General features: G+C 35.2%; 1 protein-coding gene across 1 annotated transcript; it reads right to left on the bottom strand.

The window, feature by feature from the left end:
• Nucleotides 1-2806: 2806 nt before the first annotated feature.
• Nucleotides 2807-23267, bottom strand: XKR9 (XK related 9). The gene is made up of 3 exons (XM_027560624.1): nt 22755-23267; nt 9295-9497; nt 2807-3509 (listed from the first exon to the last, which is right to left on the bottom strand). Exons 1-3 carry the CDS (start codon nt 23024-23026, stop codon nt 2881-2883), a joined length of 1104 nt encoding a protein of 367 aa, XP_027416425.1. The 5' UTR covers nt 23027-23267; the 3' UTR covers nt 2807-2880.
• Between the last annotated feature and the right edge of the window lie 1276 nt (nt 23268-24543).

The raw sequence follows: 24543 nt of genomic DNA, 5'->3' as shown, positions 1-24543 counted from the left end.
ACAAATATTGGGACCAAATTTAAAAAATTGTTTTGTTGGCAAATAAATAATTTAATAATAGTTTTTACAAATCATGTGTAATTTACTATAGCTCTAGGCTGTTGATGGGTCAGTTTACCTATTTATCAGATAAAGAATAGAATGAAAGCAAACTAGAGGAGGTCAAAAGTATGAGATTGGATCTGTGTGAAATTTGGCAAGTTACTTAAATTCTATGAGGCTTGCTTTTCCCAGCTAAAGGGTAAGGGAAGTGAAGTAGCTCAGTCATATCCAACTCTTTGAGACCCCATGGACTGTAGCCTACCAGGCTCCTCTGTCCATGGGATTTTCCAGGCAACAGTATTGGAGTGGATTGCCATTTCCTTCTCCAGGGGATCTTCCTAACCCAGGGATCTAACCCGGGTCTTCCACATTATAGACAGACACTTTACCATCTGAGCCACCAGGGAAGTCAGCTAAAGGGTAGTGATAACAATAACTATATTGCCCAGTTTTTTGTGAGGGTCAAATAAATAAGGATAGTGAGTGAGTGAAGTCACTCAGTCGTGTCCGACTCTTTGTGACCCCATGGACTGTAGTCTATCAGGCTCCTCCATCCACGGGATTTTCCAGGCAATAGTACTGGAGTGAGTTGCCATTTCCTTCTCCAGGGTATCTTCCCGACCCAGAGATGGAACCCTGATCTCCCTCATTGTAGACAGACGCTTTACCATCTGAGCCACCAGAGAAGTTCTTATAAAAGGATAGTTCAGTTCAGTTCAGTTCAGTTCAGTTGCTCGGTCGTGTCCGACTCTTTGCGACCCCATGAATCGATGCATGCCAGGCCTCCCTGTCCATCACCAACTCCCAGAGTTCACTCAGACTCAGGTCCATCGAGTCGGTGATGCCATCCAGCCATCTCATCCTCTGTCGTCCCCTTCTCCTCCTGCCCCCAGTCCCTCCCAGCATCAGTCTTTTCCAGTGAGTCAACTCTTCGCATGAGGTGGCCAAAGTATTGGAGTTTCAGCTTTAGCATCATCCCTTCCAAAGAACACCCAGGGCTGATCCCCTTTAGGATAGACTGGTTGGATCTCCTTGCAGTCCAAGGGACTCTCGGGAGTCTTTTCCACACCACAGTTCAAAAGCATCAATTCTTCGGCGCTCAGCTTTCTTCACAGTCCAACTCTCACATCCATACATGACCACTGGAAAAACCATAGCCTTGACTAGATGGACCTCTGTTGGCAAAGTAATGTCTCTGCTTTTCAATATGCTATCTAGGTTGGTCATAAGTATGAGATTGGATCTTTTCTTCCAAGAAGTAAGCATCTTTTAATTTCATGGCTGCAGAGACTTAGTGGGTTTTTTTTTTTTTTTTTTTGAGAAAGGGTTTAAGCAGTAAGAGTTACACCCATCTTTTTATTAATCAGTACCATGTTAAACAAAAGGAACTTACACATTATGTTTGAGCAAATCTCAGAAAAAAATGCAAACATTACAGAAAGACTTAAAAATGGTACTGATTGATAAAAAGATGGGTATAACTCTTACTGCTTAAACCCTTTCTCAAAAAAAAAAAAAAAAAACCGCTATAAACTCTGGATAAAACATGAAAAAAAAAAAAAAAAAAAACTACCTGGAAAAAAAACAGGTGGACACTGGAAGGCAGTCAACATTCTGAAGAAGGAATGGCACTGAGTAAAGATAGACCCCGTCGGCACACTGTGTATATACAAACCGAGATAGAAAAGCCACAGTCTTAATGGCTTAAAATCCCAGAGGACAGAGTATGGAGTGACCACAGAAACTGAAGAGTGACAGTGAAAATCATAAAAAGGAGACAGCCAACATAAGCCTCATTTCATGTATTAACTCTTCCCAAATCTCTGACTGACTGAACTATATATACGTGAGGTGCAGACTCCCAAGTAGTACATTGAAGGCTAACCAAATAAAGACTCTTTAGAGTTCAGAGTTTAAGTTTCTAAAAGAAAAAAAAAATATTCCTCTAAGAAACAATCAAGAGGAACTAAAGATACTCATAGTATCCAGGAAACAATTCAAAATTAGCCAAGAGGTAAAAGGAACCCAATGAAGTATAAATAAAGAAAATGTAGCATATATGTATATACCATGGAGTATTTTTCATCCTTTAAAAAGAAGTCTTCTCACCCAGTACAATATAGATGAACCATGAGGACATTATGCTAAGTGAAATCAGTCACAAAAAGACAAATACTTTATGATTTCACTCATATGCAATATCTACAATAGCCAACTTCATAGAATAGGAAATAGAATTGTGTTTGCCAGGGAGAAAGACAGGAATGGGAAATTGCTCAATGGGAATAGTGTCTCAGTTCTGCAAGATAAAAATGTTAACAGAGCAGCACAACAAAGTGATATAGTTAATACTACTGAACTATATTCTTAAAAATGGTTAAGATGGGTTAAATGATTAATTTTCTGTTTTGTTTTCTTCTTCTTCCTTCCTTTTCCTTTTCCTCTACTCAATCTGTCTCCAACTCACTGAAAAAAAAGATATATATATAGATAGATAGATAGATATAACTGGATGAAGAAAATAGAGGAAAGAAGACAAATGCCAGTTTTAGCTCAGAAACAATGAGGGAAAAGTTGGAGGCAATTCAATTCTACCTTCTAATTATGAGAATTAGACTCTTTCTTTCAGTTCAGGCTCAAGATGGCAACTTTACAAGCAATAGAGAAAAATTAAATAATAAAAACATTATTATACTCTCTAACATTCATAATTAATGTACTAGAACTGGTCTCAAATTAAGAAAGGCAAAAATAAGAAACAACATACACATACACAAACTTTTTCTTTACTAACCAATGAAATAAAAAATAAGAAAACATATCTCTTAAGTGAATAGCTTATTCCATGAGGAAATGCTTCATTCTGCAATCTCTTTGAATTGGTTTTCCATCAACTTCATCCAGTTTTGTCTCTTCACTTCTGTTTGGGTGCAAAGTCCCATAATAAACAAGAAGAAAAATAATTCCAAGGAGAAGAGAAAGAACTATAGTAATGCTTACAGGTATAAAATAGTCTGCATTAAAAATAGAGAGTGGGTAAAACCAGAACACAATCAATATCCCCAATGTGACCAATACCCTTACAATATAGTAACAAGACATTGGGCATTTGGTATTCTGTCCCTTAATATTAAAAAATGTAAAGATAAGAATGAATCCAACAACAATCCTGTATAGGATTTCCATACTTGTGGAAACACAAAAATCAGTTTGTTTTTTAAATGCCCAATATATACCTAAAATCCAAAGAAAAAACAGTAGAAGGAAAGCAATCTTAACATTTAAGAATAAAAGAAGCACAACACTCAACATCCAAGATAATAATGTAAACAACTTGTAAAAGAGATATACAAGCTTGGGACAGGGTCCATTAAGGAGGTTTTTATCAGGTAAGGATTTTCTTAAAGCTATTTGATAATCAACAGTCGACCAAGAAACAGCACAGCAAGAGACCATGATGGCTGCATCTACAAAACAAAAAAATTTTTAAAGATGTAGTTATAGGAATAATAATAGCAATATTATTATACACCATACATGTTTTATCTGTATATACACAGGCACAAACACAATTCAGGTACTTTATATATTCATCTCATTTAATCATTTGAAATAGATATTAATATTTCTGTACTACATATTAGGGAATTGAGGCTTAGAGAATATATGTATTACTTGACCCAAATCACACAGCCAGCAAGTTGCAGAGAGGTGAGATTTGAATTGAAATCTGCCCGATTCCAAAGTTGGTGTACTTAACCACTATACCAGACTGTGAATAAATTCACTGGACAAATCTTCTTGAGCACCTGGTACAATGCAAACTGCATACTATGGAAGTTTTCTAAGAGATTAGTTATAGTCCTAGCTTTTCCAGTCTTTTTGACTTTGCCTTGGGCATAAACCTAGTTCACTGAGAAATGGCAGCCAAGAAAGAAAACAGCAGGAAGACAGGGAAGGAGGTTAAATAGAAATTTTAACATAAGCATGAGGTATTAACAGCTCAGTTTCCCATGTCTTTAAGATGATAGATCAAATGAACAAATATGATCTAAAACTTATAAATTTCTATAGGTTTTACATCTTTAGCCCATTTTTTATCCCATCAAAAAGCAGAAAAGCAAGCTAATTACTACTTTGGAAAGATATGTCATTATCTGTCAAAGTTGGGGACCTAAAACTGAAAGCAAAGATAGTGGGGAATTAGAAGGAAGTAATTTAGAGTAGAATACAGAATGCTCATCATTCCCATTTAAGCTCATTGGAGGTCAATATATTAGGAAAGAAAGTCAGATTTAAGACAGATCTATCTATTGAAGAGGATTGTAAATGATTTTGTCCACTCTCCTGGTTTTAGCATATAGCATTCCAGACTGCCCTAATTAGTTGGACTTTTCTTTCTTCTTTAATTCAAAAATATGAATTAAAACATCATTTCCCCTTAACTGCCCTTCAGTGGTGTCCTTTTTATAACTGGTTTTAATTTCTACCAAATCTAGTACATATACTTCCTTTTTAAACATCAATAAATGCCATAGAACTTATAAGAAAAAAGCAGTAGCTTGCTCTGCCCCTTCTCACTTCTCAGTAGGGACCCTCAGAAAAAAACCACTATCAAGTCTTAACATTTCTTCTGACATTATTGCCCTATTTCTAAATAAAACACATACTATGCTGTTTTTTAAATTCATCTACTTTAGACACTGCTTATTGATTTAAAAGCTGCTCAGCCAAATTACTACATTCTGCTTATATTTCTTTTCCTTTTAGAACTTTTTTTGTTGAAGTATTTTATTAATTTTAAAAACTTCCTCAGCTTTACTGAGATATTATTAATATACATGCAAGTTTACAATGTGATGATTTGATATACATATATACACAAAATGATGACCACAATGAGGTTAGTTAATACCTCATCCCCCCATGACATTTTTGGTAGGTCAACATGACAACTTTCAAGTATACAATGCAATATTTTTAAAACATTTCATTATTCCTTACTTTGCTTATTATTTCATGACTCATAAATATTTTTTTAGCAAACTCTTCAAATTAATTAAACTCCCCAGATACATCTATTAGCTTTTTTTAAAATAATAATATGATCTTTATGGTCAAAGGTAGCTGTTGTCAAGGTTTGCTTCCCTGTCTTCCCAGAACTTGCCTTTACCTTTCTTCACTGTTGATTTTGTTTCCCATTATTTCTTTCTTGCTTCATTCTCATGGTTGGATAAAACATTCTCCAGACATTTCTGAGAAAAGCTGCCCTTAAGCTGAACTTTTGAGCATGAATGTCTCTAAATGTCTTTATTCTACCCTCCATGTTTGATATACAGTTTCAACAGAAATAGAATTCAAAGTTTAAAAATGTTTTCCAATGAAAGTTTTCCACTGAAGTAATTTATCTTTTAAATTCTAATCTCAAGTGTTACAGTTAAGAATTTCAAAGCTATTCACTTTCTCTATATTTAAACAATCTTTATTTTCTTTCAAATCTTCTAAAATCTTTAAGTCTCTGAAATGTTATAATGATAGGCTTGGTGTGGGCCATTTTATCAACTTTTCAATCTAGTAACACATGTCCTTCAGAGATACACTGCTTTTATTCTTTGAAGGCTTCCCTAGAAATCACAACCTGTATACTAAACTTATTAAAGTTTAAAATTAATCAAAATTTCTATCTCACAGGAAGATGTATCATGAAGATAATGAAGCTTAAATTTCAGGGACCCATGCTTGCCCAGACTCCTTCCAAGCCTGGCAAAGCCCTGGCAATGTGTTCACTTTGTCATATACTTTTATAAAATTTGGAAAAATAAGATGTTTTAATTGTAATTGCTTAAATTCCCTGTTTCTACTCCTATTTTCCCTCTTACACATTTTCCCCTAAGTGTACTGAAGCAACTGTCATCATTTGGGGGCTCTAGATAAAAGGAAATTGAGTTGAGAAGAGTTTAGGTTTAGGAGGATTTGTTTATAAAATTTGCTTGGATAATTATGAGTAAGTAACAGATCTAGGATTTTCAAGCAGTTTGCCTTATCTTAACGCGTCACTACCCTGCCATCAACAGGTCTTTGATTCCTTAACATTAAGGCATGATTATCTATCCTTGTCCACCTGACACTATTTGTTTGACATTATTTTCCATTTCCTGCTTACCTACCTGTTTCCAATATACTTTTTCTGCCCATTTTGCTAATCTAATCTGTACATTACACTTTATCCAAACTGAATTTCCTTGTCTTTGCCAAACCATGCCTTTGTTTATGCATTTATCTCAGTATGGAATGACTTTGCCCAATTACATCTATACAGATTATTTTTAACTTCTTCTGATTCGACATTATTGACAAATTATTGAAAAAAACAAGACTCCCACTATTTACTAAATTAGACAACAATAAATTAGTGTTGTCAATTCAAACAGTATTTAAAATCAGTTCAAAAAAAAATCTTGATATACCCTGATCTTAAATCACATTATTGAAAAAATTGGTAGAGTTTGTTTCAAATGTGACAATAATCCAAAAATATACATATAACATTATCAATAATTTGTGAAGTTGAAACTTTTCTAAATTAAAAAATAAAATTTCTGTTAACTGCACTACAAAAAAGATTGAATTTTTCTTTTCTACAGAAATTATAAAATCATTATCAAATCAAAAGCCAATCAGATACTAAAAATTTGTATTAAAGAGCATTAAAATAAGAAAAAGATATTACTTTTCTTTCTATTGTGAAATTTGTGGTATTGGTCAGATTTCTTATCCCTATAATTTGCTATTACTTATTTTTTATATTTTAAAAAATGCTTATTTTCATACCTTTTATGGCCTGAATTATATTCTTCCTAAATTCATATGTTAAAGCCCTAAACCCCAATGTGACTACATTTTGAGATAGGCCCTTTAGGGAGATAATTAAGGTTTGGCAAGGTCATAAAGGTGGAGCCTGAATCTAACAGGACTGGTATCCTTGTAGGAAGACAAAGAGATACCAGCGATCTCACTTTTTCTCCATACACAGAGGAAAGACATGTGAGGACACAGCAAAAAGGTGGCCATCTGCAACCCAGAGTCCTCACCAGAAATCAACCCGACTGGGCCCCGTATTTCTAGTCTCCAGAACTATGAGAAAATATATTTCTGTTGGTTAAGCTGCCCAGTCTGTGGTAGTTATGGCAGCCCAAGCAGACTAACATAATATCTAATTTTGTCTTCCTAATAATATATTCTTAAAAAAAAAAAACTAGGGTCTAATTATTTTACACCTTAAAAAGCCCAGATTCATTTCTGCTTTACCTTTCTCCTGAACTGTATAAGGCATTTAAGACAGTTTAACTCCATTCATCTTCTACCTGTCTTGTATTTATTTCTGTCTTGTATTTTCATTCTTTTCCTTAGCCACATAGTATTATTTTTGTTTATGCAGTCAATTTTCATTTAGAAGTAGGTAGCTTAACTTTTACCCTGAGGAGAGGAAGGGTGCCTTCTGGCATATCAGCTTTACAAGTAGGATTTTCTACTAAATATCCTCCCCTTGTGAGGACCCTGAGTTTTGTTTCCAGTCCTCTGGACTCTGGGAAGCCATCAAAACTGAATCTGCTGTGTATGTTTCTGTAAAACTCCTCAGAGTGTAAATACCTTCACAGTACTACTCAACCCTGCTGCACTCCCACTTTCATGCATATTTTGGCCTGTTGTATCAGATTATTTTAAGCTTTTATGAAGAATTTTGAAACTATATACCCAATTGTTTCAGATAATTTCAGGAGAATTGATTCAAATAATTTAGCCTTTTGGTGGTGGTGGACCTGATTTGAATAACCCAAGTTTTCCATCTGCTTTCCATCTTCTAAATATTTACCGATATTTCTAGTCTGCTATTCTACTCTGCATTCTCTTCGTCCTTATGAGTTTTATTGTTTTCACTCCTTTACTTTCCTCTTTAGCATGAGTTCAGGAAGGAGCAAAATAAAAGAATATGCTCAGTTTTCTCAAGTCGTTTTATACACAAATTGATTTTTTTTTACATTTTGAATTATTCTTCCTAATTATCAAAACATGGTTACTATAAAGATTTTGAAATTCAGAAAAATACAAAGAAGATGAAATAAGTAAAATCATTTATAATCCCACCACACAGAAGCAGCCACAGTTATCTACCAAAGTACAGGTTGTAAGCTCTAAATGTTGATCTTTTAGCTTCAGGGACTATATAATATACAACTATTCTGGGCATCCCAAGGAAAAAGAGATCTCATACGCTGTAGGCTCATTTCAATGTTACACTAACAAATATGAAAATATTAGAAAGGACTACATCTAGAGGGAAACTGGAAACAGGAAGACTGTTTAGGAGAATAAACTCATCTTACAAGAAAATCTAGCATAGAGAAAACTCCAAGGGAGAGGACAATCTGCTACTACTCTGAGGTGAATCCAAAACCACATGGAACCCTCATCACTAATGAAAAGTGCAACTATTTTTAGCAAATAATTAGTTTTTTAACATCTCAAAATAAACACCTATTAAAATATTTTTAATAGAAATATCAAACTGTCCTTTTAAAATTTACATTTAACCACGAGAAAATCTGCTATAAAAGAGCAACATATTGACCAATTTGCAAAGCCAACATTAGTTTTGTAGCAGGTGCACTTGTACACAATGATTCTAATTCTAGGAATTTACCCCATGGATAAACTTCAAACATGCAAAAGGATGCATACATAAGATTATTCACTGCAGAATTTTTTTCCAACAGTAAAATATTAGAAACAACCTAAATTAACATAAAGAAGCTTGTTAGATAATTCAGGATACATCTATAATTGTAAAACTATGCAGATAATAAAAATAAAATGCGGGCACTCTTTCTGTACCAATATGTTTAGATCTGCAAGACATACATTAAGTAAAAAAAAACAACAAAGATAGTTTTCATGTTACCATTCTATAAAAAAAAAGAATAAAGATAGGCTCTGAAAAAAATTTTTTCTGAAAGAATCATTATAAAGCTAATAGTAGTTTCATTTTAGGCAAAGAGAAGAATTGGAAGAATGGGAAGGAGACAGTACACCTTTAAATATTTTTTGATATTTGAACTATATACTTCTTTTCAAAAATAACAAATAACTCTTTAAAAAATGATAAAAATAAATATAAAACCTGCCAAAGAGTTACACAGTTGACATAAGATATCAGTGGCATCCATCTAACACAAAGAATTAAGAAAGACCTACACTGAGTGAAATTTGCTTGACCATGTTCCAGAAAGATGTACAGCTGAAGAGCAAGTTGTGGGCAACCTTCCAGGTAGGTCTCAAACAGCCTTAGCATGCTCAAATCTGTCACCCTATCATTAATCTGTTTTTCCACGAAGTTTTCAGTTTTGCTGCTATACTTGAAAGCCACTTGATAACCTTGTTTCAAGGCAAACCAATACCTGTAAAGTAAACATGAACATTTATCTTCAGTAACAGATTCTTCATGTGTGTTCATATACATAATAATTTTGAAAAAAAAAAAGCAATATGTGTTTAAGTATAGAATTTTCCCACAAAATTTATCTGCTACAATTTTGTAAACATTTCATAGTAGTTGTATTGAGATTCAAGACTCCACAATTTTTATTGGATGTTTGATGTGTGAGTGCTAGCACTGTTAAGCATACATGATCTTATTTCATCTTCAAAATAATTATGAGACATGAGTAGGTATTATTCTCAATTAGCAGCTGGGAAAAGTAAGACTGAGAACTAGAATGATATGCTGAAAGATACACAGAGTGTCAGGAGCAGACCTAGAGTCCAAATCTTTATGATTCTTAGTGCTAACCACTACTTTCTGAAAGACAAACTGCAATGTCCACTTCATACAATTTATCTCAATTATAAGACAGATATTAATAATGCCCTTATGAATATGTCAAGGTTGAAGATAAGACTGAATCTTCTTTCAATTTAATCTAGCAAATAATTACTTGACCCTTGAACAACATGGGATTTAGGGACACCAACCCTGTGTGCAGTTGAAAAATTCATGCATAATCGATAGTTGGTAGTTGGCCCTCTGTGTCCTCAGTTCCACATCCGTGGACGGGTAGTACTGTAATATTTACTACTGAAAAGATCTGCATATAAGTGAACCCACACAGTTCAAACCCATGTTATTCAAGTATTAGTATTAGTCTCTGTGACCATCAGCATCCTGAAAAATATATAAAACTTCAAAGACTCCTAAAACATCCTTGCTCGGGCTCTTCTTTACAAGGAATTTTTAAATTAACATGAGTTATCATCATTCAAGTAAAATTAATGACAAAAATAATTGAAACAATTATTTTTAAAATAGCTGAGGCTAGCAATAAGACAATCAGGATTCTAGCCAAAGCTTATCAAAATTCATTTATAATCTGTTTCCTCATATATAAAGTTACAACAGTGATATATATATCCTGCTTCAACCCGCTCTTTCTGTCAATGTTTCCCATTTCAGTAAATGGCACTAATATTCATCATGTTGCTCAGAACAAAATGTGGGAATACTTTCCAATTTCTTTTTCTAACAACTATAAAATTTCCCCAGCAGTTTCTCTTGGTTCTTAGCTCAAACTCCAAATATATCCAAATCTACACACATATCTCTTCCACTGCCTCCATCCTAGTTTAAGCAGCCAATGTCTCTGGCCTGGATTACTTCAATAGCCTCATAACTGGTCTCTCTGATTCTACTCTTGTTCCCTCAAAAGCATCTAGGTTGAACCTGTTAACCATAATCCAGATGCCATCCCTTCAGTCAAAATGTTCTAATGCTTTCCATCATACTTAGAATAAAACACAAAGTCTTTACCCCGTCTTACAAGGCCCCCTGTAATCTGACTCCCACACACACTATATCACTGTCTTTCCCTTTCAAGTCTCCCACACTTCCAGGGTCCTATTCGTGCTTTTTTCCCCAACTTAAAGGCCTTGGTATTTGCTACTCCCGCTTGCTGGAACTCTTCTAAACCCCAGAGATTTTACAGGCTTACTCCTTAACTTCATTCAGGTCTCTATTCAAATGCCATGTCCTTACTGATATCTTTCCAGATCACACCATCCCTCATATTCTCTTTATCCTATTATTTTTCTTTATTATCACTTGATGCATTATATATTTTTATTTGTACCTTCTCACAAGAATGAGATCTGCATGAAAGCAGGGACTTTGTTTTGTTAATTGCCATATCCTAAGCAACTAGAATAGTCCTGGGACACAGCAGGCTCTCAGAAAATATTTACTGAAGGAATGAACAAATAAAAAACTCATGACAATTTTTCCATAAAGAGACAGTAGATATGAAAAGGTTTTGAAAAGTTGAAAGACATAAATATATTTTGATTGTAAACATGATGTATACATATATGAATATGCAAAGATTCTTCACCTAGCAAATAAAAGTATATTTTTACCATAAAAGTTTTAGAGTAACATAGTCCATTATATTCCATGTGGACTAGATGCCAGGGTAGAGGGTCTACAAAAATGATGAAGACATGACCTCTACCTTCATTGACCTTACAGCCTAGTAGGAAGATCAAGCCTATAAACTGCTAGCTGCAATAAGAGTCAGAAGAAATAACCACTCAACAGAAATATAAATACTATTGATACATTGTAAAAGCACAGGAAAAAATGATTAACACTGTCCAGGATTTACAGGCCAGATTCATAAGATAATTTGTGTTTGAGTTTTTTCTGGGTATCTGGCACAATAAGGAGTTCCTGTAGGTATATTATGTAAGACTAATAAGCAATACAGTATGTGGTTCCTGTTCTTAAAGGTATCTAACCTTTTAAAGCAAGAAGATAGATACCACTAACTGAAAAACTTGAAAAACACACAAAAATTATAGATACATGCTCAGAGCAAATTAATATAGGCAGCACAGAGGGGGAGAGCTAGCAGAGTACAGTGATTAAAAGTAATGATTCTAAAAAACCCAGGATGCTTGGATTCAAATCCTTGCTCCAATACTTCCTAGTGATGTTTTAGTTTCCTCATCTGAAAAAGGGAGTAATCATCATACCTACCTCATTGGGTTGATATGAGGATTAAAGGAACTAACACATGTAAAATGCTTAGACCAGTAACTGGCACATGTTAAGTGCTATGTCAATGCCTGTTAAAATAAACAAAAAAAAAACAGATGAGGCTGTTCACAGATGTGCACATTAATATTTCCAGGCACTTTAGGGAAGTCCAAATCTGTAGCACTTAGTGGCAAATGTATACAAAGTTCTGCTTATCTAAGGATAATTTCATGCTAAGGGGAGTATGAATATAATTTTTTAATCAACAGGATATTGTTTCAGTTTTATGGAATAAATGATGAAGAGGCCAAAGAAAAATAAACAGAAGGAGCTTTCTTGGCATATTTTACCACAATGTATTATTTTATTTGAGATAAAGAGGCAACAGCTTGTAGTAATGATGGATTTCTTTGCATCAAGCTCACCCTCCTACTGATGACAATGATAAATTATAGACAAAATATTAAAGATAACAAGTCACTAAAGAGCAACCAAAAGCAGGAAGAAGCATGAGGTCACTTAACCCTTGAGAAAAGGGAACCATAACACATGAGAAGCACATGTGGCTTTTCCTCTAATAGCATTGCACAGTCCAACAGCACAAAGCAGACACAGTTCAAGCAGAAAGTCAAATTATTATTGGCTCAAAGAGTCAGAGGACTGAGGTTGAATCTGCCAGAGTGGTTAGAAATTAAGAGGGACCTCAGAAAAGAGGGAGCCACAGAGTAAAAGAAACCCCAAATCTCTATATACTCTCCTTAAATCCTCAGTCAAACCCTTACTATGTATACGTAGGGTGAGACTCCACGGAACTGAGGAACAACGTCTAAACGGGAGCTGGGCAGAGATTTCAGCAGCTATCTACCATAAGGAAGAGTCTGGAGTCTGCAATCCATCAAATTCAAGGAGCTTGGTAAATACTTCAGACATCTCATTGAAACCCCAAAAGGGCCATGTTTTAGAAGTAAAGACCATATTTCAGGTCTGTGAGACTCTCCTTAGGACTAAGGACAAAAGCAAAACAGACCTTCCCTAATAGAGCTTAAACCAAGCCTCTGTAATACATTAAGGTAATTTGCCAATAATTTAGCTATTTGCTTTCTCTTCAATGGAAGATAACAGAAATTACAGTCACTACAAGGTATCAATCACAATGCCCATTACACAATAAAAAAAATTACTTGAGTAAATCTTTTTTACTTGAGTAAAAAAAAATTCACTCTTAATGCAAATCAAGAGTAAATATAACTTATGCTAAAGGAGAAAACCAGGTAATAGAAACATACCAATTAACAGAAACATACCAACAGATGACCCAGATATTGCAATTAACAAACAAAACACAGAGAGAAAAAATTAGGAAAAAAACTAACAGAACCTCATAACAAAGGTGCAATTGAAGTCACAAAAGAAACAGAGAAAATGGGACAGGAAAAAACAAAACTTTACAACATACTGGCCAAAAATATTTTCCAAAGTTGATTAAAAACAACATAAAGCTCAATAAACACAAACAGAAAATATAAAAAGAAAACAATATGTAGGCCCAGAAAACAACTATATCAATAATTGCAATAATATATGAAATGGAAATAGATTAAATACTTCAATTAATAAAAGACTGTCAAGCTGTATAAAAAAATTAAGATTCAACTCTATGTGATTTGGAAGAGACTCTCTTTATACATCTTGAGCTTCCCTGGTGGCTCGGACTGTAAAAAAGCGTCTGCCTGCAATGCGAGAGACCCGGGTTGGATCCCTTGGTTGGCAAGACCCCCTGGAGAAGGAAATGGCAACCCATTCCAGTATTCTTGCCTGGAAAATTCCATGGACTGAGGAGCCTGGTATAGTCCAGGAGGTAGCAAAGAGTCGGACACGACTTCACTTTCACTCTTTATACATAAAGATACAGACAACTTGAAGGGCAATCACAAAAAATAGTTAGTATGGCTATTACAGTACACCACACAAAATAGATTTCAAATCAAAGAGCATTTACAGAGATAAAGAGGATCATGTCATAATGATATAAGAATCAATTTTTCCAGAACACATCTGAATATACCTAATAATAGAGTTTTAAGACACATGAAGCAAAACCTGTCAAAACTACAAGGAGAAAAAAATAAATCCACTATCTTAGAGCATTTTAACACTCATCTCTCAGTAAACGAAAGAAAAGGTAGGCCAAAAGAAAAAAATCAGTGAGAATATAGACAACTTTAATGACATTATCAACATATTGCCATAATTTACATTTATAGACCACTATGCTCAACGAGCGGAGAAGGCAATGGCACCCCACTCCAGTACTCTTGCCTGGAAAAATCCCATGGACGGAGGAGCCTGGAAGGCTGCAGTCCATGGGGTTGCTAAGAGTCGGGCACGACTGAGAGACTTCATTTCACTTTTCACTTTCATGCATTGGAGAAGGAAATGGCAACCCACTCCAGTGTTCTTGCCTGGAGAATCCCAGAGACAGGGGAGCCTGGTAGGCTGCCGTCTCTGGGGTCGCACAGAGTCGGACACGACTGAAGCGACTTAGCAGCAGCAGCAGCATGCTCAACAAGGGGCTTCCCAGGTGGCTCACAGTGGTAAAGAATCCGCACACAGTGAAGAGGTGTTCAATCTCTTGGTCAGGAAGATCCCCTGGAGAAGGAAATGGCAACCCACTCCAGTATTCTTGCCTGGGAAATCCCACTGACAGAGGAGCCTGGTGGGCTACAGCCCATGGGATCTCAAAAAGTTGGACACTCAACAAAAGCAAGTTACAAATTCTTTTCAAATGCCCATGGAATATTCACCAAGTTAGACTCTGTGCTGGGACATGAAATAAGTCAGGTAATTAAAGAAGACTATAATCATACAAATTATGTTTTCTGATCAAAATAAAATTGAATGAGAAATCAACAACAGTAACATATCTAGGAAAATCCCCACATATTTAGGGATTGAAGGGCCCAGACTCTCAAGTTTCATATATATTGCACCCTAGGAAATTTGAACATTACCAGATGACCTCTCTCTGCTGCTGCTAAGTCACTTCAGTTGTGTCTGACTCTGTGTGACCCCATAGATGGCAGCCCACCAAGCTCCCCCATCCCTAGGATTCTCCAGGCAAGAACACTGGAGTGGGTTGCCAGTTCCTTCTCCAATGCATGAAAGTGAAAAGTGAAAGTGAAGTCGCTCAGTCATGTCTGACTCTTGGTGACCGCATGGACTGCAGCCCACCAGGCTCCTCCGTCCATGGGATTTTCCAGGCAAGAGTACTGGAGTGGGGTGCCATTGCCTTCTCCAAAAGAGCTTTAAATAGAAAAATAGGTAAGGAAAAAATGTTCAACTATTTAATGCCCATTTAAAAAATTAGGGGCTTTCGCAAACCCGCCTGCAATGCAGGAGACCCTGGTTCAATTCCTGGGTCAGGAACATCCGCTAGCGAAGGGATAGGCTACCCACTCCAGCATTCTTGGGCTTCCCTTGTGGCTCAGCTGGTAAAGAATCCACCTGCAATGTGGGAGACCTGGGTTCAATCCCTGGGTTGGGAAGATCCCCTGGAGAAGGGAAAGGCTACCCACTGCAGTATTCTGGCCTGGAGAATGCCATGGTCTCTATAGTCTATGGGGTCACAAAGAGTCTGACACAACTGAATGACTTTCACTTTCACACTTTAAGACACCCCTTAAAGAAGGGCCTAGGGACCTGTGGAGGAATTGAAACTCTTCTCCCATTGTACTCTCTTTCACACAATTTGAACTTTTTACCAGCTATTTAAAAAGAGCGATAATAACTTCCATATTGTAAATAAAACAAATTCCTTTCATATATCCATCAAAGGAAAAAATCTCCTTTGGCAAAGAAAAAGGTATTATCACAAGTCATACATAAAATAGAAATACAGAAGTGTCATATAATTTATATTCTGGAAAATGAATCGTTCTGCTCCACAGACCACTAAGCAGTAAGAACACACTTAGTAGCAAAATACTTATACCGAATAAATAATTTATGTTGACATTCCTTGTCTTTCATCTACCAACAAAAACTCAATTTATCTATTCTGTAGGGAAATGAATCTGTAGTTTAGCATATTTCATGTTTTTGCATACTTAGTTTAGACAAATCCTTGGATAATTTGGTCACTTTTAAGAACTGTTTTAATTTCTGCTTATTTCACACTATTCATGTCTGTTTTGGGCCACTTCCTGCACCAAGAAAACACAAAGAAAAAGAAAGACAAAAAGAGGAAAATGTTTATTTATCAAGTATCTGTTTAACAGTAATAGCAAACCTAATTCAGTTTTTCCTTTTCTTCTTTAATTATTTTAATAGGTAAAATATTCACATAAATCAAAAATCAAAAAAGAAGTTACTAACTTTTTGAAAATACTGACAGGGAGGCCTGGCATGCTGCAATTCATGGGGTCGCAAAGAGTCGGACACGACTGAGCGACTGAACTGAACTGATCCCACTCCTACGACCTAACTACCCAGTCTTCACCCTCCCCCATGACCATAAGAATTCATGGTTACTCGTTTCATGTATACCCTTTCCAGAGTTTCTTTCAGTTCAGCTCAGTCGTGTCTGACTGTTTGCGACCCCATGAATCACAGCACGCCAGGCCTCCCTGTCCATCACCAACTCCCGGAGTTCACTCAAACTCGTGTCCGTCGAGTCGGTGACGCCATCCAGCCATCTCATCCTCTGTCGTCCCCTTCTCCTCCTGCTCCCAATCCCTCCAGCATCAGAGTCTTTTCCAATGAGTCAACTCTTCGCATGAGGTGGCCAAAGTACTGGAGTTTCAGATTTAGGATCATTCCTTCCAAAGAACATCCAGGACTGATCTCCTTTAGAATGGACTGGTTGGCTCTCCTTGCAGTCCAAGGGACTCTCAAGAGTCTTCTCCAACACCACAGTTCAAAAGCATCAATTCTTCGGTGCTCAGCTTTCTTCACAGTCCAACTCTCACATTCATACATGACTACTGGAAAAACCATAGCCTTGACTAGACGGACCTTTGTTGGCAAAGTAACGTCTCTGCTTTTGAATACGCTATCTAGGTTGGTCATAACTTTCCTTCCAAGGAGTAAGCGTCTTTTAATTTCATGGCTGCAATCACCATCTGCAGTGATTTTGGAGCCCAAAAAGACAAAGCCTGACACTGTTTACACTGTTTGCCCATCTATTTCCCATGAAGTAATGGGACCAGACACCATGATCTTCGTTTTCTGAATATTGAGTTTTAAGCCAACTTTTTCACTCTCCTCTTTCACTTTCATCAAGAGGCTTTTGAGTTCCTCTTCACTTTCTGCCAGAAGGGTGGTGTCATCTGCATATCTGAGGTTATTGATATTTCTCCCGGCAATCTTGATTCCAGCTTGTGCTTCTTCCAGCCCAGCATTTCTCATGATATACTCTGCTTATAAGTTTTAAATAATCAGGGTGACAATATACAGCCTTGACATACTCCTTTTCCTATTTGGAACCAGTCTGTTGTTCCATGTCCAGTTCTAACTGTTGCCTCCTGACCTGCATATAGGTTTCTCAAGAGGCAGGTCAGGTGGCCTGGTATTCCCATCTCTTTCAGAATTTTCCAGTTTATTGTGATCCACACAGTCAAAAGCTTTGGCACAGTCAATAAAGCAGAAATAGATGTTTTTCTGGAACTCTCTTGCTTTTTCCATGATCCAGAAGATGTTGGCAATTTGCTCTCTGGTTCCTCTGCCTTTTCTAAAACCAGCTTGAACATCTGGAAGTTCAGAGTTCACGTATTTCTGAAGCCTGGCTTGGAGAATTTTGAGCATTACTTTTCTAGCATGTGAGATGAGTGCAATTGTGCGGTAGTTTGAGCATTCTTTGTCATTGCCTTTCTTTGGGTTTGGAATGAAAACTGACCTTTTCCAGTCTTGTGGCCACTGCTGAGTTTTCCAGATTTGCTGGCATATTGAGTGCAGCACTTTCACAACATCATCTTTCAGGATTTGAAATAACTCAACTGGAATTCCATCACCTCCACTAGTTTTGTTATTAGTGATGCTTTCTAAGGCCCACTTGACTTCACATTCCAGGACATCTGGCTCTAGGTGAGTGATCATACCATCGTGATTATCTTGATTGTGAAGATCTTTTTTTCATCGTGAAGAGTTTTTTATGCATATACAAACACATGTAAATATGCCTTTTCATCACCTTTTAAAAATAGACTGTATTATATCATACCTGTTGTCTGTACCCTGTCTTTTCACTTAAAAGTACATCCTGGAGATCTTGCCATTTCAGTATATAAAGTACTTTATCATTCTTTGTAATAGTTATTGTAGTATGACATTGCATAGATATACTATAAACTCTATCAACAGACCTTCAATTGTTTCCAGTATTTTGCTGTTATAAACAATACTACAACTGAAAAGCTATGCATATGTCATTTTACATGTATCCAGAAAAGGAACCTCTGGCCTAAAGGTATGTGCACCTGAAATATGCTCAAACTGTTTATGAACTGGTTATGGATTGCATCAATCCATACTCCCATCAACAAAGTATGAGAATACCTGTTTTCCCATACCTTACCACGAGAGTGTATTATCACTTGGATTTTCACCAATCTGGTAGGTAAAGTATTTCAGTGAAGTTTTAATTGGCAGTTTTTAAATTATGAATGAGGTATAGTATCCTTCAGACAACTTAAGAGCCATTTGCATTTCCTCTTCTCTAAAATATCCTCATTCTTTTCCCCATTTTTCAACTGCGAGGATGACCTTTTTATCTTTGACTTCAGAAGCTCATTAAATATTAAAAGACTAGGTCTTTTTCTATTAAAAATTACAAATATTTTCCCCTATGAAAACTGTTTTCCTTTTTGCTTTGCTTTTATTTGTTGGGATTTTTTGTTTTTATTTATTGTGTGCAATTTTTATTGTCAAATCTATAATTTTTATAGCTTGGGGATTTTGAGTTATGGTTAAAAAGGCTCTCCATTTCAAGGCTATAAAGGAATTTTCCTATGTTTTCTAATAGTACATTTCTTGTGTTAAATATTTGAGTCATTTAAAATTTATCCTGGTGTCTGGTATTTTACCTAGCTGTATAGTCTATAATATGCAACCTTAAATTATCCCAACTCTAAACTGAATCAAAACTTTTACTGTTCTTATGTTGCATACACTGGTTATTACTTCCTCTTATTTCCATTCTAGTCAATTTCTACGATCTGTGGTCTATTCATTTAAATGGCAAATGGGAAAAAAAAATCTGTTTTCTTGTCCTTGTGGTTTGGGTTTGGTGTTGGGGGTTGCAGGTGGGTGGTGCTTAGTGTCTCTCTGGAAACAAAATTCTTCCAGTTTATGCTTTCAGATTTTCTTCTGATTAGGAGGAGTTAGTGCCCATGTCCTGTCATATCAAAGACTGAGAAACTGAAGACATAAACTGCAACATTTTAAAACTCTCCCAATATTGTACCCATCTCTATGTTTCTACCAATATATTTCTAAAGATTTCACCTTCATTACAGAACAGGCTAAACTCTTTTCAAGATCACATACCATGCTAGAGCATAAGCTAAGTATGACCTTTGTGTGAAGGTCCACTTATAGTTTACTTATTTTTTCCAAATGACTATCTACTTATTCCAACATCTCTAATTACTAAGCATAAAAATCAGTAAGAACGTAGAATCTCCATTTCATGTACAAGGGAATTCCCGTAAAACTATCAGCTGCCTTTTTGATAGAAATTCTACAGACCAGAAGGCAGCATATAGTCAAAGTAATGAAAGGAAAAAAACCTATAAGCAAGAATACTCTACTCAGCAAGGGTATCATTCAGATTTGAAGGAGAGATATAAAATTTTACAGACGAGCAAAAGCAAGAGTTTAGAACCAGTAGGCCAGCTTTATAAAAAATGTTAAGGAAGCTTCTCTAAGCAGAAGAGACCACCACGAGAAATATGAAAATTATGAAAGGAAGAATCTCACTGGTAAAGGCAAATATACAGTAGAGGTAGTAAATCAACCACTCATAAAGCTAATAGGAAGGTTAAAAGACAAAAGGAGTAAAATCATCTATATCTATAATAAGTATCTAAGGAACACACAAAACAAAAAGATCTAAAATATGAAATCAAAAACAGTAAATATGGGTGATGGGAAGCAAAAGTGCATGGTTGTTACAAACTGTTAGAACTTAAAACATTATCAACTTAAAATAATTACATATCAGTATGATAAACAGATTGTTGACTTCCCTGGTGGCTCAGGCAGTAAAAGCATCTGCCTGCAATGCAGGAGACTGGGGTTCGATCCCTGGGTTAGGAAGATCCCCTGGAGAAGGAAATGGCAACCCACTGTAGTACTTTTGCCTGGAAAATCCCATGGACAGAGAAGCCTGGTGGGCTACAGTCCATGGGGTCGCAAAGAGTTGGACTGGACTGAGCAACTTCACTTTCACATGGTAATAACAAAATAAATATCTATAATAGAATCACAAAAGAAGGGAAAGAAACCAAATCATAACACTAAAGACAGTCCTCAAATCACAAAGGGAGAGAGCAAAAGAAGAAAACGAAAAAGAACTGCAAAACAGTTAACAAAATGGCAATAAGACATTATCTAACAATAATTACTTTCAATGTAAATTGACTGAATGCTCCAGTCAAAAGACACAGAGTAGCTGAATGGACACAAAAACAAGACCTGTATATGCTACCTACTTCAGAGCTAAAGACATATAGACTGAAAGAGAAAGTATAGGAAACAGTATTACATGCAAATGGAAATCAGAAGAAAGCTGAGGTAGTAATACTTATATCAGGCAAGACAGACCTTAAAACAAAGACTGTATGTAACAAGAGACAAAAAAGACTTACATAATGATAAGGGGATCAATCAAAGAAGAAGATAACAATTGCAAATATATATATACACAACATAGGAGCACCTAAACACATAAAGCAAATATTAACAGACATAAAGAGAGAAACTGACATAGTAGACCTCAACACCCATTTACATCAGGGGAGAGATGTAAGATCCAGATAGAAAATCAGTAATAAAACACTGGTTTTAAATGACATTAAACCAGATGGACTTAATAGATTACATATATTGACCATTCCATCCAAAAGCAGCAAGATACACACTGTTTTCAAGTGCACATCGAACAGTCTCCAGGATAGATCACACGACAAGCCACAAAACAAGTCTCAATGAATTTAAGAGTATTGAAATTATATCAAGTATCTTTTCTGACCACAATGGAATAAAACTAGAAATCAACTACAAGAATGCATAAAAAACAAAAATAATATGCTACTAGACAATCAATGGGTCACTGACAAAATCAAAGAGGAAATCAAAAAATATATGGAGACGAATATGAAAACACAATGATACTAAATCTATGGGACACAGCAAAAGCTGTTCTATGAGGGAAGTTTATAGCAATACAGACTTATCTTAGGAAACAAGAAAGATCTCAGATAAATAATCTAACAGTAACAGTCATGTTGGATATAGCAAGAAAATCTATCTTAAATTTGTTTGGAGTCCAGAAGGAAAAGAGACAGAAATACAGTAAAGAAAATGTTAGAAAAGATAATGGCTGAGAATTGTGCAGAACTCATGGAAGCTAATAATTCACAGAATCAAGACAGCAAGCAAATCGCAAGTGAAAGAATTAAAAATAAATTCTTCACACGGATATATCATAAACTGTAGAAACCCAAATATAAGGAGAAAAATCATAAGAGCAACCAGAGGGGAAAGAAAACAAAACCGTTGTAAAGAACAACAGCAAGACTGATATCTAACTACTCAATAATGACAATGGAAACAAAAAGATGAGAGAACATAACATACAGAGAGAAAATAACTATTTACCTAGAATTCTACTATCACTAAAATCTTTCTCAGGAAAGATGACTATTAAAATAGCTCAAATTCAAAACCTAACTGTAACAAAATAGTACATTATCCTCTTAATATTTGTCTTTAATTCTTCTCCTTACCTTTAATATATATATTGCTTTGAACAGAATTATATCTCTTAATATAATGAAAGAAAAGGTCATATGAAATTAGATATATGGATAATCATAGAATTCTCAGGGCTCATTTAGATTCTACTTTCTTTAACCATAAAATAGGTTTTAAACAACATGATTTTTAAGTTTGTTTTTAGTTCTGAGTGATTCTGTACCTAGCTAACCACACGGCTACTGCACTACTGCAGTAAAAATTTCATCTCATTAAATCAATAGTACAAGTTACTTAAAAAAGTGCTTTCTATCAGAGTTGCAAGTGATAGGCTGTATTTACATAATCAGTTTTAAAATATAAAATAGAGGAGAAAAGATTCACAAGACATAGAAATGAGTCTTTTTCTTTCTCATAAAAATGTAATAATATATTAGAAAAAGCAACTTAATTAGGTAAATTAAAACATTCTATTAATGAACCTGGAAAATTCTGACAGTACAATGACTCATGCAAGCATTGCTAGTGAGAAGCAAGTAACCTTTGTCCTACATGCAAATAGAGAAACTTTGTACATTTCACTAACCAGATACAGAAAGTAGCTTCTGTCTGAATCAGAGAATAACAGTATTAAAGATCAAAAGTATATGCTCACCTTGTAAAAACTCCTCCTTGCAAGCAATGAAGTAGAAGAAAACAATGATGGCTTTCTTGGCCTGCTTCTTTTAAATCAGCCTTGAACCAAGAATAACTAAAACACTGGACCACAAGTGTTCCAAAGAGCATAAAACTTACTGTTAAAACACCAAAAACATACTGTCTTTCATGAAAAAATCTGACAGACACCCAGATGTCCACAATTAAATCAGTAACATAGATCATAATGCCAAGGACTGACATCATAAAATTGAACTTAGTATATTTCATTATGAGTCACTGTATCTCTTGGTTATTTACCTCCTCCTCTCATACAAAAAGAAAAAAACAAATATTAGTGCACTCTTTGGTGTAGCACTGAATTTTAATTTCCACTCCCTAAATATTTTAAAGAATATACATTATGAAATTGGAACACTAAAACCAAAGTGACTAATTTTAACTTTCTCTTCTAAACCTCTGGTCCAGTTGTTACTAGGCTTTACTCAATCTTGTTTCACAGTGATCTTCATTACAGATGACAACACCTAAAATAAAACATAAAAACTTCCAAAAATCTCGATTCTAACATTAAAAATCCTAGGCCACGACTTTATCAAAGCTCTACTTTTTCTAAAAATAATATATTACCACTAAATACATTTCTTACAATATATAGCTTTGTGAAAGTAAAGTGTTAGAAATATACTTAATAGTTGACAACTTCCTCTCAGACTATTTTCTTTTTAAAAAACATAACCTACTCACAAACATATGTACTAAAGGACTATATATAGTGACAAAAAATTGGAAATAATCTAAATGTGTCAACAAGAAGAATTAAATAATGGTAGATTCATAAAGTAGAATATTACAAAGCTACTAAAAATATATTTAACAAAGGTCCAGCAGTTGTGAAAATTCTTAATGTGCTTTGATACAGCAATTCCTCTAAGAATCAAGCCTAGGGAAATATTTACAAACATGCACAAAGGTATATGCTCTTTGCAGAACCTTTTTTAAAACAGCAAAAATTGAAAACAATCCAAATGACAATTTAGAAATCTAATTCAATAAATTATGGTACCTTCACACTAAAGAACATACCATGCAACCTTTAAAAAGAATGAAGTAGCTTCGTATAAACTGATTTCAGAAGGTCTCCAAGACATATTAAATGAAAGAAGCAAGTACCAGAAGGATAAATATAGCATGTTGCAGTATATGCTTTCTTAATATACATGGAGAGGGGAAAGGAGTTGAGTGGGAAGCAAATGCAATTTCAATCTTTTAAATATTCTTTCATATTGGTTGAGTTTTTTACAACAGATATGCACTAATGTGTTTTATAATTTCTTAAAACAAAAACAATAGTAAATGATACTTATAAAGAATTTTGATGACTGGAGAAAATATTAATAACAGTTACTACATGCCAGGCATTGACCTGTATGTTACAAATAAAATGTCCTCATATAATTCTTACATCAAACTTAGAAGGTAGATATTACTATTATGAAGCCTATTTTATAAACATGAATGCAATCTGCAGATGACATCTGTTCAACTCAACAGGGATTTCTTTAATTGTACTAACGAACTGCCAAGATTTCATATAAAAATCCAGAGTTTTCTCTGCTATCAAAGAACTCAAAGATCTGCTACAGTAGACTATCATTTCTTCATGAGCAGTGAGTACCCACCCTAGATGGCAAAGGTGCTCTCAATTTCACCACAGTACCCAGTCACCCCACTTCAGTCATTTCAACAGTGAGGTCTCAGTGCCCATGCAGCTATCTAATAGCTGT

Source organism: Bos indicus x Bos taurus, chromosome 14 (genome assembly GCF_003369695.1).
Source record: "Bos indicus x Bos taurus breed Angus x Brahman F1 hybrid chromosome 14, Bos_hybrid_MaternalHap_v2.0, whole genome shotgun sequence".
NCBI classification, from domain to species: Eukaryota; Metazoa; Chordata; class Mammalia; order Artiodactyla; family Bovidae; genus Bos; species Bos indicus x Bos taurus.
This window is presented reverse-complemented; position numbering and strand designations above follow the sequence as displayed.

What these genes read in the sequence shown, in the direction of transcription:
- XKR9 (XM_027560624.1), bottom strand. Translation starts at nt 23,026, where the DNA reads ATGAAATATACTAAGTTCAATTTTATGATGTCAGTCCTTGGCATTATG. An exon ending in CAAGGAGGAGTTTTTACAAG is followed by an intron (nt 9,498 to 22,754) that starts GTGAGCATATAC and finishes TTTACTTTACAG; the next exon opens with GTATTGGTTTGCCTTGAAAC. An exon ending in TCAAGCAAATTTCACTCAGT is followed by an intron (nt 3,510 to 9,294) that starts GTAGGTCTTTCT and finishes TTTGTTTTGTAG; the next exon opens with ATGCAGCCATCATGGTCTCT.